The sequence below is a fragment of the Plectropomus leopardus genome, chromosome 3, assembly GCF_008729295.1.
Source record: "Plectropomus leopardus isolate mb chromosome 3, YSFRI_Pleo_2.0, whole genome shotgun sequence".
NCBI classification, from domain to species: Eukaryota; Metazoa; Chordata; class Actinopteri; order Perciformes; family Serranidae; genus Plectropomus; species Plectropomus leopardus.
In genome coordinates this window covers 1,615,307-1,628,902 of record NC_056465.1, presented here as the reverse complement: position 1 = coordinate 1,628,902, position 13,596 = coordinate 1,615,307, and the positions used below count along the sequence as shown (strand labels likewise).

The 13,596-nt window shown below is 39.3% G+C and overlaps 1 protein-coding gene across 1 annotated transcript; it reads left to right on the top strand.

Moving 5' to 3' along the window:
- Positions 1 to 2,365: 2,365 nt before the first annotated feature.
- calr3a (calreticulin 3a) lies at positions 2,366 to 13,069 on the top strand. Its single transcript, XM_042512912.1, has 9 exons — positions 2,366 to 2,541; positions 3,914 to 4,015; positions 4,804 to 5,007; positions 6,466 to 6,560; positions 6,645 to 6,854; positions 8,810 to 8,923; positions 9,131 to 9,274; positions 10,106 to 10,198; positions 12,183 to 13,069. Exons 1-9 carry the CDS (start codon positions 2,448 to 2,450, stop codon positions 12,417 to 12,419), a joined length of 1,293 nt encoding a protein of 430 aa, XP_042368846.1. The 5' UTR covers positions 2,366 to 2,447; the 3' UTR covers positions 12,420 to 13,069.
- The last annotated feature ends 527 nt before the right edge of the window (positions 13,070 to 13,596 follow it).

The following is a 13,596-nucleotide window of genomic DNA, read 5'->3' as shown; positions in this document are numbered from 1 at the left end:
CGACTTTTAATGGTTGATTTGACTGAGTCACTCATGGTCACATGTTGTCAGACACATCCAGTGGTGGACTATAACTATACAGCTCCATTGACAAGACATACTTGCATTTTATTTGATTCTTTACATTGAATTCTCTTTCATGATTACACTCCACATTACAGAGAGTGATAGTGATCTTTTGACACCACTACATTCATTGGACAGCCACTGTTACTCTGCAGATGAAAAAGTTCTATGCAAGATATTGTTAAATATTGTTGCTACCCAAATGTATAGATCAGATCAGCTGCATCTCAAACAGCTGCAACGGTAAAATACAGTTTACATATTAAGGCATCAGTAATAACAGTTTAATAACACTATTATTCTGCTGCATAATAGTAACTTCAGATGCATGAGCTACATTTTGTTGATAACATTTTGAAACATGAATTTTACTTTGAGTATTTGTACATTGTGGTATTGCTACTTTTACATAATTAAAGAATCTAAATGTTATTTGAACCACTGGAGATTTTATAAAGCTGTTCCAAATCCATCGTTCATGCTTTCATGTCAGTCAGGCTACGTGTGTGACAATTTATTTTCGTTTAGTTAATTAGTCTATAGGTTTAAATGAATAAGAAAGCTGGTTCATTCAAATTCAGTGACTTTAAAGAAAGGAATGGGATTAAATAAATTTGTACTTCTTGTCACTGCTTTTCCGATAAACCATGTCATCCTGTGATTGATCATTTCTTTTGCTTTATGTTTTTCATTGTCTGTAAATAGTACTTTTTTTGTTTGTCAGCTTGTTTGTAATATAATTTCTCTATTTTCCTTTTTACATGTTTGAAATACATCAAAGCAAATTTACTAATTTATGTCTATTGCATTATATTTGATTTTTGCTGTTTTTCTGTAAATTTGAGTTAATTTGATTTAAAACCTGATATTCTTTGAAATTTTGTAATTTATTCACTTTTCAGTTTTTGTATAGTCAGTCATATCAGTAAATGATACGTGATGCGATCAGTGGGATTTTGATTTTCATTGACTGTATGAAATATTTTCAGAAATATTTTGTAACCAAATGTTGAGTGATTGCAGTAAATTTTACTGTAACATTTTTTTGTTGTTGTTTGGTTTTGTTGTTGTTTTTGCATGGATTTAAGGATAAAAATGAAAGGAATGAAGGTGAAAATAGAAATTAAGATTCCACCATCCCGTACTCCACGTAACACGCATTACAAAGGTACCTGTGTCAAGGGGGGCACTAAAATTTAATGCACACCGCTAGAACTCGCTCGTTTTTATTTTCTGTTGTTTTGGCTGCACTTCTGTCGGTGTTGGTGTGTTTATTCTGAACTTTGGCCGCATGAGTCTGATAATCCTGCAAATATCTTTTATGAATCACTGAAATGATACCTTGTGTTTTCCAACTACTAGAGCCACCCACTCATCGTGCATTGAGAAGTTATGTTAGCAGCTTTGTGCAAAGGTGCCGTTATCCGGATTCGAACCGGGTTGCTGCAGGCCCAACGCAGAAAACTAACCACTATACGATCACAGCGAGCTATCCACCAAGACACCTTTATCGTTGAGCAACCGCAATATGGAGTAATTCGATTATAACAAAATATTAATAGCTTTATGATGATTGTACACAGTAGCACTGCTCATGCAAAATGGTGATGTTTTATACAATATAGTAATACACAGCTATGATTTCATAAAAACAGTCGTGTCAGCAGCATTTGACTTTCAGTCAGTCTGTTTGGTGTCAGGTTAATCAGTTGTTCCCATGGATGTATTATTGTTCCTAGCAGAGACAATGAAACTGCGGTGTGTTCATGAAAAAGCAACAGAAATGTTGTAAAGAAAGCCCCACAATGCACTGCAAAGCTGCAGTAGGTGGTGGACAATAAGAAAGACAGCACACGGATACGAAAGATATACAATGAAAGAGCAGTATAAATCCAATTCACAATCACACGCCTTTAATTAGCAATATAATACCAAACTCTGGTAATATTTGGGCCCCCATATTAAATTTGACATTTCCCTTGTATATCAGTATTACCTGTTGAGACTAAAAGCACACCGTCGTGGCCGAAGGCTTTTACCCTTGAAACCAATATGCGGGGAAAACGGATGTTACCTTTTCCAGGTTTTTCCCATAGTCCCTGAATACGGCAGGAGAGCTCAGATATGGCTCAGATCCACGGGAGAGCTGAGTTGTTTCTCGCCTCCGCCCCCCTCCGATCTCAGTCCGATCAAACCCGAGCGTTTCCGAAAAGTAACTCGTGGTCTCATTTCATTGGCGATCCGCTCGTCCAATGAGCTGCGGCCATCTGTGCAGGGCTAGTCGCTGTAGAGCTTCTCGGGTTACATTTCCTTGAGGCTTTATTAGCTGATTTCACCTCAAAGCTGCACTCTGAACCCCTGCTCCGGTCACCACCGCCGAAATGAAGCTCTCTGTGGCTCTCCTGGCAGTTTTTACTTCGCTGGCTGTCACTATCGACGCTACCGTCTACTTCAAGGAACAGTTTCTGGATGGAGGTGCAGTATATAGTCCGCTCCGTGTCTGCCTGTCCTGTCTGTGAGAAATTGGGATGTTAAAGTGGCTGCAATAACTGCCTGTGACAGTAACCGTACCAGCTATTATGTTGTCTTCAATAGCTGAACATGTTTCATTTAAAATGACCATACTACGTAATTTTAAGCCATTACAGTAAGTTAGGCCAGGTTATGGCTATTACTTTACTGAGAGATATTTTAACCTGGAAAAAAGAGAAGTAGCTAAATACAGTAACGTTTAGTCAGCGTTGTGATATTATTTTAAAAATTGTATTGTAATATCGAAAAATGCTTTAGGTGACATCTTCGCATGGGAGTCCGAATACTCTTTCACTTTTGATATCACACTGAACCATATTAATAGCTCTCATATGAACTCTCCGACGACCGCAGTGCTGTTGGTAGGCTTTCCCCCAAAACTACTAAACACAGAGCTGTGACTGACTGTCCTCAATGTGCCAAAGCAGTCAGAATAAAACCAGAATTAAGCCTGAGCATGTATAAATCAATTCATGAATAAGGAGGGAAGTAGGATACTAACTATTTAGATGAGATTTGACTCTTATAAACCATTTGTGCCAAAGATATTATAGTGTTAAATGATTTGTAGACCAGATTCCCCTCCCCTCTGCCATTGCGCTCATTCATATTTTCTCAAAAATTCGGCTTTTATTTTGAAGTCGTCTTATTCTGGTGTAATTCTTCAAATTCAGTACAGCAAGTTTTAAGGGGAGCAACATCTAAATGAAGAATTTCAGTACGTTACTTACATGGCTGAGGAGAGTTCAATCAATACTTTTTCTCTTTCAAAACCAGGAAATCTCAAACGTGTTTTGTCATGGGCCATATAATCTCCATAGACAATAAATGGGATACTGATTTTATGGACCCACAGAATGTTTGTTTGTCTTTTTTATGTCCAGACCAGCTTTATGCTATTGTAGTGTTAGAACAGAAAATGTCCAATGTCCTCAGATTTGGGAGAGTTGCTCATTTTTACTAACATTTTTGGACTGTCTGAGACCATAGGAACAACATTATGAATTTAAAAAATGGGTGAAGTTACCGTTTTATTGTGTTTCTGAGACAGGCAGTAAAACAGATGTGTAATGTAGTTTAGTAATAATGTACGGACTGTGAATGGAGTTTTTCTCACACTTGTGGCCATATGAAAAAAAGATATTTAAATCAGTGTCAAGATATTTAAATCAAGTACCAAAGTTTCCACGTGACAGTCACTGTCAGGATATTCCTACCATGTACATTGATCGAGGTCAACACCTCTCCAACACAGGAGTGTGTTCACAAAAAACTCAGCATCAGTAACAAGTTGAGTGTAATTGCTGTGTTTCAGATGGATGGAAGAGCCGTTGGACTGAGTCCAAACACAAGTCCGACTATGGCCAGTGGAAATTGAGTGCTGGAAAGTTCTATGGTGATGCAGAGGCTGATAAAGGTAATCCTGGCATATTCTGTCACACAGACAACTGATACAAACATTTCAGACACAGCTGGTGTCTTATCATGCAAATGTAGGTAAAAGAGGTTTATGTATATAAGCTGATCCCAGTACAGCCACCACAGAGACAAGAAACTGCCCAGTAAAGAATGTGCTGAGATTAGACCCAGAGCTGGAATAACCTGCCAAGTCACCCTGGGGTGAAAATTGGGGGAGTATCTGGCATACAAAAAAAAATCCGGATTCATTTTCATGAGAATAGCCCCCCACCCTCCCTCAATGGCAAGAAGAGGTAATGAAGTGTACTCAATCAAAAAAATAACAGCAAAACTCCATGTAAGGATGGACAGCTTTTTGATTCTCCTGTAATTACCTATTTCAGATCCCCACAGCGATAAGCTGCTGAACTGACTTTATGGTGAATTTCGCCAAAACTGATATAATGACTTCTTTTGATGTATTTTTATGTTTATTGTACTAACTTTATTTTTCTTGAGACTCCTACGGTATGTGGAAGCACATATTGCCATGATTTATAATTTCTGTGTTTATTTGCTGAACGGTAACTAGTTCTTCCTCTTTTTTTCTTCTATCTTCTGAGAAAATAGCAATATATTATTCAGCTATGAATTAACATTTCGTTTTAAAAAATCATTACAATAAACCAATTTTACTAGGGAAATCTGGTAAAAAAGAAACTGCAGCATAGTCCCAAAAAAAGCCATGAATAGCTTTGAGCGATTGTTGCTAACAGCTGTCCACTCCTGCACCTGTACTTACGACAGGTCTGCAGACCAGCCAGGACGCCCGCTTCTACGCCCTGTCAGCCCGCTTTGAGCCCTTCAGCAACGAGGGAAAGCCCCTGGTCATCCAGCTCACTGTCAAGCATGAGCAGAAGATTGACTGTGGAGGCGGCTACGTCAAGATCTTCCCCTCTGACCTGGACCAGAGCGGCATGCACGGAGACTCGCAGTATTACATCATGTTCGGTGAGTCATGTGCTGAGGCCTGCCACACAGCACCACTGTGTGAGGGGGGGGGGGCAGCTAGAGGGATGCTGGGTGCATTTTCCTGAAAAATGATTTTTACATTCAGCTATGTCAAATGTAGTCATTACTGAGCCTCCTCTATCATTTCAAATAAAGGAAAATAAATAAGTAACATTATATAATAATATAGTCTGAGCCAGGCATTTAGAGGAACTCAAATGTACTGCACTGAGCTAATGAGGAACGGCATTTTGTTTCATTCTGTGTAAGTGAATATGCAGTGAAATGACAATAAAATTGAATACTAAACTCTCAACCTTAAACACAAAGGGGAAAAAGTCATGATGTTGTTAACTTCCTGCCAAATAACAAAATACACTCTGGATTCACACGATGACCAGTGCTGCATATAAAGGCACATTTCAAACTAAAGTCAAATATGTAGTAATCAAGCCAAATCTAATTCATCACGACAACATAGAAGTAGCTTTATTTTTCATTTATTTATTTTTTATAAAAAATTCTAGCTCTATGAATGACAAACTGATATCAAAAACCTGGATTGACTACTTTTTTGCACTGCATGCAGATGACTTTCACAGGTATTTAAACTTATAAACCTTGAACAAATTGATTTGATTTCTATTGGAAACATGGGGAAACAAGGCAATGCGCAGCTTGGCAAGAAATGTTTTTTGAACTGGAAGTAATTAGTAGATTTAGAAGGTAATTTTGAAAAGAAGCAAGAAATGTAAAGAAAGCCATCATTATAACTGTATTTTAAGAATTATGTTGGATTATTAGGATTTTAAGCACATTTTAAATTTCTTTGTTTTGGATTTTTACTTTCCCTCTTCTTTTTTGTGCCAATTTTCTGGTGATTTTGTGGTGCTTTTGCTTGTTTGTTTGTTTTTAGTGAGTTCTTGCATTTTTTTAGGTCATTTCCTCTTAAGTTGCTTAATGCTTTCTTTTCATGTTTTTGAAAGAAATCAGGCCAATTTGCTGCAGTTTTAAAGGTCGCTGTTGTTTTTTCACTAACTGCAATAATTTACATGAGGATAGGATAGTAGATATTTTTAAATTTTCAGTTTGTGAGACACAATTTAGAAATTTACCACACAACTTTCACCATTTCCTCAACATTTTGTCTCTTATTCCATTACTTTTGCAAATTTATGAAGCAAGGATTTGCAGTAGCTGTTTACAGAGCTGTTCACACTTAAACATTTTTGAAGCTCAAGTTTTTTTAAAATTCCAAGCTGTGTGTGGATGGTTTATGGAGAACAGTCTGAAGATGCTGTTGGAGGAAGTTTGGTGTCAGACAAACAGAGTGATGGACTTAATAATTTCTGCAGTTGGATGCATCTGATCACCTGGGGCTACATTCTGCTGAAAGTGGCAAAAGTTTTAGCAAGTACGACTGACGGCTCCTAATACTAACCTTAACTGTGTGTGCAGGGCCCGACATCTGTGGATACAGCACAAAGAAGGTTCACGTCATCTTCAACTACAAGGGCCAGAACCACCTCATCAAGAAGGACATCAAATGCAAGGTAGCTACTGCATGGAGCCTGATGGAAAGTTTTTGAGTGTAAGGATTCTTGCTCGCTCTAAATCCCCTTCACCTCTCTCTCCAGGACGACGAGCTGACCAACCTGTACACGCTGATCCTGAATCCAGACCAGACTTACGAGGTAAGGATCAACAATGAGAAGGTGGAGTCAGGCTCCCTGGAGGACGACTGGGACATGCTGCCCGCCAAGAAAATCAAGGACCCAGAGGCCAAGAAACCCAGCGACTGGGACGACAGGGCCAAGATTGAAGACCCCACCGACACCAAGCCTGAGGTAGGACATCAGTAGGACAGTACCCAATACCATTTTCTGGGCTCTGGAGCTTTGCCATCAATGAGCAGAGAATAATCAGAACTGAGTGAGAGACTGCCCAGAGTTTCCCCAACGGCTTGTCAGCGGTTGTGACACTATAGTTTGTAAAGTTTTATCAAAACTGTTATCAGTACAATAATCTGTTCAGTGTTCTAAATTAAGTCTGTTAAATTTTGCTGTGCATCTGAAATCACAAATGTTCTCATGCAAGATACTGGGATTGACCTGCTCTATGCAGCAGGAAAGGATCCACTCAGGGAGGCTCACATGTTTGCGTTCTGGTGCTGCTCAAACCGACACAGAAACGACTCGATTCAGTCAGTAAACCCGCTAATAACCATTGGTTTAAATGATTAATCCTGTCACTTTGTGTGTGACAGGCGCAGCAGCAGGATCACAAACACTGAAATGGCATTTGTCCTGTAAACTGAATACCATCTAATCAATCAATACTTAAATAGCTGAATATTTGGGTCCATTTTTTATATTTTGATAGTTTGAAGCTGGTTTAAAATACCAGCTTCAAAGAATCAACAAATCCAGAATCAGAGTTATCCAAATCAGTTAATGAACCAGAGTCGTGGAGCAGGTGTCTTCTCAGAACCAGACAACATTTTTTTAGTGTCAGATATAAAAAGGTCATTAAAATCTAAACCAAGTACCAGACAGAATAATGCAGCATAGTTGTACAGCAGAGAATCGGGCTGAAACTAACATGATTTAAAGTCCACACAAATGCGTGGTCATGCCAGCATGCTTGTTATTAGAGCAGAGCTGAGGACAGTAACACAAACTACGATGAAGGGTGATATTGAAAAGATACGTCGATGTAGATTAGCCTTGACAGCATCATCTATCTTGTCTGTAGTGCTCGCCATTGTTATTTTTACTCATTGTTCAGTGCTTGACAAGAGCTTGACACCAGCATTAAGGCTCATTTATGTTCCCTTAAATTACAAAAAAGAGATTGCTTTTTCAAACGTTGTAAATGTCACTGCCATGTGCTCCCATGTGTCCTTTATGATGGCATACATGCAGCCGATAGATGGCACCAGAGGGCAGAGTCAAAAGTCTCACACAACAACAGACTGCGAGGCCATTAAATACATCCTGACATATGGATGAAGAATTCTTTTCACTACTTTCACCAAATATTACTGTATATTCTTATATATAACTGACTTGATTCATTCTGCCAATATTTAAACATCTTTGTCGTCTCCTTCAGTCATGTTTTACTTGAGCTACACTCTTCTGCCTCCAGGATGTCTGGTGTTACTGCTCCGTTTCAGCCGTATCTGCAACGTAAAGACACAAGGGCATATAACATTGAGCAGTGGCACTGATTGGCTAATTGAGACCCCCCCGACCCTCATTGGATTTTTTTTCTTGTTGTTTTTTTTTTTTTAAATGAAACTGCTGTTTCATGTCATGATGCCAGACGATCAGTCAAGTTTAGGTCAGTGGAGTGGGTTGATTCAAAGTTGTGGACTCAGGTAAACAGCATAGTGAATATTAAACCTGGCTCGTAAGGTATAACTCTATGGGTTTGTGAGCTGACCACAAATATCACATTATAGATGCTGATAGACTCACACATCTTGGCATCAGTTGTCAAACTGATTTTGGATGAATTTATCTTGAATAACAAAGTGCTCTTATTTTGAAAAAAAAAAGGCAACTTGGTTAGAAAGTCAAAAGCATGATCAGCTCTCATGATTCTAAATCTCTTTTTAGTCAGCTCTAAAGAAAGCAGAAATCCAGGCTTGTGTCACATCGTTAGCAATCAAAGGAAGCTAATGTAGCGCTCTATGTACAGAGCCCCGCTCACATCCCTGTTTAATGACGTGCATGTTGTTACAGTGTGGTTTTACCATGAGGACTTGAGTGATAATTGTAATTGTGCTGTCTCTCAGGACTGGGACAAACCAGAGACCATCCCCGATCCTGATGCCAAAAAGCCTGATGACTGGGATGAAGACATGGACGGAGAATGGGAACCTCCCATGATCACCAACCCAGAATACAAGGTACATCTTTTACAGTGCAGGACATGGACCAGAGTTTTGAGAGACACAGTGATTGATCAGTATTTGAAGTCCTTTAAAAAGTTTTTGGGAGAATAAATTAATGTGGGGTTTAGGGTGGGGGGTAATCTTCTGAAGGCATTACTTCTATCATGGAGTTGGTCTAATAATCAGTCTCATTACTAGTAACCACTGTGTGTGTGCTTGCAGGGCGAGTGGAAACCCAAGCAGATTGACAACCCTGACTACAAAGGAGCCTGGGTCCACCCTGAGATCGACAACCCAGAGTACACTCATGACGCCGCCATGTATACGTTTGATAACATCGGAGTGCTGGGTCTGGATCTGTGGCAGGTAAAGAGTGTTACCCACCCACCTAAATTAGTATATAAAAGCCTGAGTATAAATACAGACTGGTTTCATGCTGTGTGGTAAAAACTGATGATAAAGAAGACTCATCATTTCTCTGGAATCTGTGAGGAAATCAGTGATGTTGCCATGTACAAGATCTGTGTCCCTGATGCATTCAGATCTGCAAGGACACAGTAAACTCACAGGCGTTGCATCCAGGGGACACAACCTGTTTTGTTTTTCATTTCCCTGATAAGGCTATATTATGAAAAACAAACCTGTGTTGAAATCATAGAAACAGTGGCTTTGTGAGACTTGCCTTATTTTAAAAGTATTTCTCATGTCACAGATGTCATCACTGAGAGTGAAACTTGGGTTTTAGACCACATTTAGACGAGAACGACCCTACCAAAAATGGAAAAATCTTTCCTTTGCGTTATAAACAAAATCCACATTCTTTGAAACGTGGATGGTCTCTGGTTTGCAAATTAAAAGAAAATATTTTCACAGGATGCCGACATTTTAACACTGTGTGGGCATGTGTCTCACATGAGCTGAGACTATGTTTTATCTGTCTCAGTGAGTGAAAAGGAAACTCAGACTGGGGTTTAGAAGAAAGTTTCAGTTTGATGGTTTTATTTAACTTTCAACATCCATGAATCTAACCACAATTTAGAAGCGTATAACATGAAATTTGGGTTTAACACGACATGTCAAAACACAATAAAATTTGGGACCCACTCAGAGGACCTCCTGTGGCCTCCAGGGACTCGACACATTAAAAACCTGTCAACATGACTGTGTAATAATGCTGATGTGTTTGTGTGTGTTCAGGTGAAATCTGGCACCATCTTTGACAACTTCCTGATCACTGATGATGTCAAAGAAGCAGAGGAGTTTGGGAAGGAGACCTGGGGAGTTACTAAGGTATGACTGTTGTTGCCCACTTTACCAACAGCCTGCTGTACATCATACTGTTTATTTTACACTACACAAAACAAAAGGGAACAGTTCTTCTATTTATTGTTTGAGGACTCGGCTTATAAGCTTAGTTTTTTATAAATGTCAGAATAAATGATGAATGCATTTAAAACAGAAATTCATAATTAGCGTGTATGTGTGAATGTGAAGAAAAGCAGCCCAGAAAGACGCAGGGTTTGACAGCCAGCAGCACTACTTCCTGCTGGGTTTGTTTTGGGTTACTGACTTGTACCTGTTGTTCAGGTTCACCTGGTGAGGCACATGAGGATGTAGTCATTGTTAGTGACAAGAAATGCAGTTCCTTAAACGGTAAAAAAAACAAAAGTAACAACTGCAAAAGTAAAAAGGCATTTGTCAGTCTGTGTTCCTGTCTGACTCGTGAAAGCTCATCAGTCATGCTCACGATTCCTCCTCGACAGCTCACAGGCCAGCCTCTGAGGTGACTGTCAACTGTGCGGAGCTAGCCTGTGACGTCATCAATCGATAACCGTCACAGGAAATACTAGACTTTCAAGATGTACGATATTACGCAGTTATTATTGTTATCAGTTACAATGACCCTTAAAGTATGAAATGAAAGCATAGCACATGTGCACATGCAGGGGAGATTCTCCATCCAGTGTGGAACAGTCAGTCTTCACGGTACACTGCTGCAACTTTACCTGCGAGCTCTACTTGCTACTGATTTGAATGATTTGTCACTGTTGCTGTGGTCGTTCCTGGGTAGAACAGTCTTATCTCAAGGCCAACTGTAGGGCAGTCATTAACCCATAGGGACAGTTTGGAGCATTTTAAGCACTTTTCATTCTTCATTGCTTCATAATTTCAGCTTGTGTTCATGCATATGACATATATTTTGGCAAGATAGTGTCTTTTAGTTTAATCTGTGAATTTCCAGCTCAGCTTCTACAATAAGTCTAAAATACACCATGGAAACTATTTTCCATCTGATGACATCATTTTTTTTTACCACATTTGGCATAATACATGCTATTTCCACTAGGTGCACTGTCACAATCAATGTTGCTGCTAATCATTGACAATACCCCAGGCTGGGATCAGCAAAAAAACAAAAACAAACACACTTTGCATGTAGTATATTTAAAATGATGTTTTTGTTTTTTCATCTAAGAACATAGTGGAATTATGAAAAAAACCTGGCATTTAAAGAAAAAAAAATTCTGAATAAAATTCTGAAAAGTAACATTTGATATTTATGATAACGACTGATGTTGATTTGAAAAATAATTCAAATGTAGAAAATCATATTAATGTATAATATATTTTTAAAAGCTTGATTTTGAAAAGTGCATTATGTGTGAAGCACCATGTGTTTTAAAATTAAAGCGGTTAAAGGGTTAAACATAGGATAGTGGTTTGATCTCTTGCTTCTAAATCCACATGCTGACATGTCCTAAAGAAAGACTTGAGCAGATTTTGTCATGTAAAGAAAAACTTTAGCCTCAGAATCAAAGTTGTGCCAAAGTGGTTTCAGTTTGGACATCAGCATCTTTTTTTAACTCAGGGGAACGCATATATATGTTGTATGTATGTGAAATATGTTTTGTAGTACATGAAGGTATTTTTTTATTGAAAGTATTGAATCCAAAATAAGTTAGTACTGTAAAATGCCATCTGAAGTGTGAACATAGTTGAGGCTTAGCAGCAGCATGCTACAGTGTTACATGAACCAAAAGTGTCTTGACATCAAAATACCTGCAATTGTTTTGACAAAAACCCATCAGATAGTGGTCAGTATTGTCGAAACTGATCCTGAAGAGGGCCTGAGGGCAGAAACCTCCTCTGAATCAAAGATTTCTCTAAGTCGCACTCTGTACACTCTCTGCGTGCAGAGCCAGAGGGCGACACTTAGCTTTTTTCAGCTAAGTGTCATTCAACCCCCAAACAACCTGTGTTCTTTCCCCATCAGGGACCAGAGAAGAAGATGAAGGAGGAGCAGGAGGACATGGAAAGGAAGCTGAGGGAGGAAGAGGAGAAGAGCAAGAGGAAGGACTCTGAAGGCGATGACGAGGAGGAGGAGGATGACGAGGAGGACGGAGAGGAGGAGGAGGACGACGAGGCGGAAGGCGAGCAGGACGAGGAGACGGACGAGGACGCTGGGACGGAAGAGGAGGACGGCGAGGTAAAACCGAAGGACGAGTTGTAGAGGACAGGAGGCGGCTGTCGGACTGCTGTGTGCGTCTCTCTGCAGGTTCAGACTAAGGAAACGAGCGAAAGCCCTGAGACCTGTGGCCTTTCATACAGCAGCCTTTTCTTCACGTGTCAGGGCGGGGGAGGGGTGGAAGGTGGGGGCAGGTCCGATTTCTTTTTTTATTGATTCCCTCGTTGCTTTTTTGTTTTTTAACCTTCAAATTGGAGAAGGGTTTATGTGTTTCCTCTGTTAGTGTGTGTGCTCTGGTTGAGAATAATTGAATGGGTTTTGTTGAGAGCATCCTGCAGTTATTCACAGAGCCAGCTCTTTTATTATTGCCTTTGTTGGGATGTCCAGTGAAATCGACGGTCTGATGTCTGGTTCATGCACTTTTATTTCTCCTGTGTGATGTACAACTGTTTGTTTTTAATGGACCCCCTTCATAATTTATTTTATCATTACATTGATTCCCTGTAAACCACCTGTCAGTTCCCAAAGTCCTCCAACTCTGTGTGTGTGTGTGTGTGTGTGTGTGTGTGTGTGAGAAACTGCATTAGACAAACTGTGATTTTTGCAATCGCCATTTTCTCCTTGTTCTGGATGAGTGTCTGTCCTGTGGGTGCACACTGTTAACTTTCAGTGAATAAACTGAAGTGTCTCTACAAGCTGACGGCTGTGTTCACTGCTGGTGCTCACTCACGCTCGTATCTGGAGATATCGGGCCTCATGCAGCAACATTCTCTTCAATTTCTCTTGTATTTTCTCAGAATCTTCTGGGAAGAAAAAGGTCAACTCCAGATGTACCAAATGTTCTTAACCACCCAAATCTGCTCTGACCAGGTGTGCTCAATAAGAAAGTGATGACGGCCTACTGTTTAATACACTTAAACAGATTAAATGTGATGTTAGGGAAATGCATTGAAGTATTTAAAGTAAATGTGTGCGTGCAAAAAAGTTTAGATAAATTTAATAAATCAAAATCATTAAAATAAAAAATAATGAAATGTTTATTGCATGAAAAATGACTTACACAATTAGAGAAATGATTCTCAGTTCATTTTTTTAATTAATGACCTAATTGCTTCAGCTGCACTTGTATATATCTTTAGATTCATTTGTGTGTAAAACTCTCAAATTGTAAACTAGTCTTGTAGTTATGGAGTTAAAAGTACTATATTAGTGAAATGGAGGT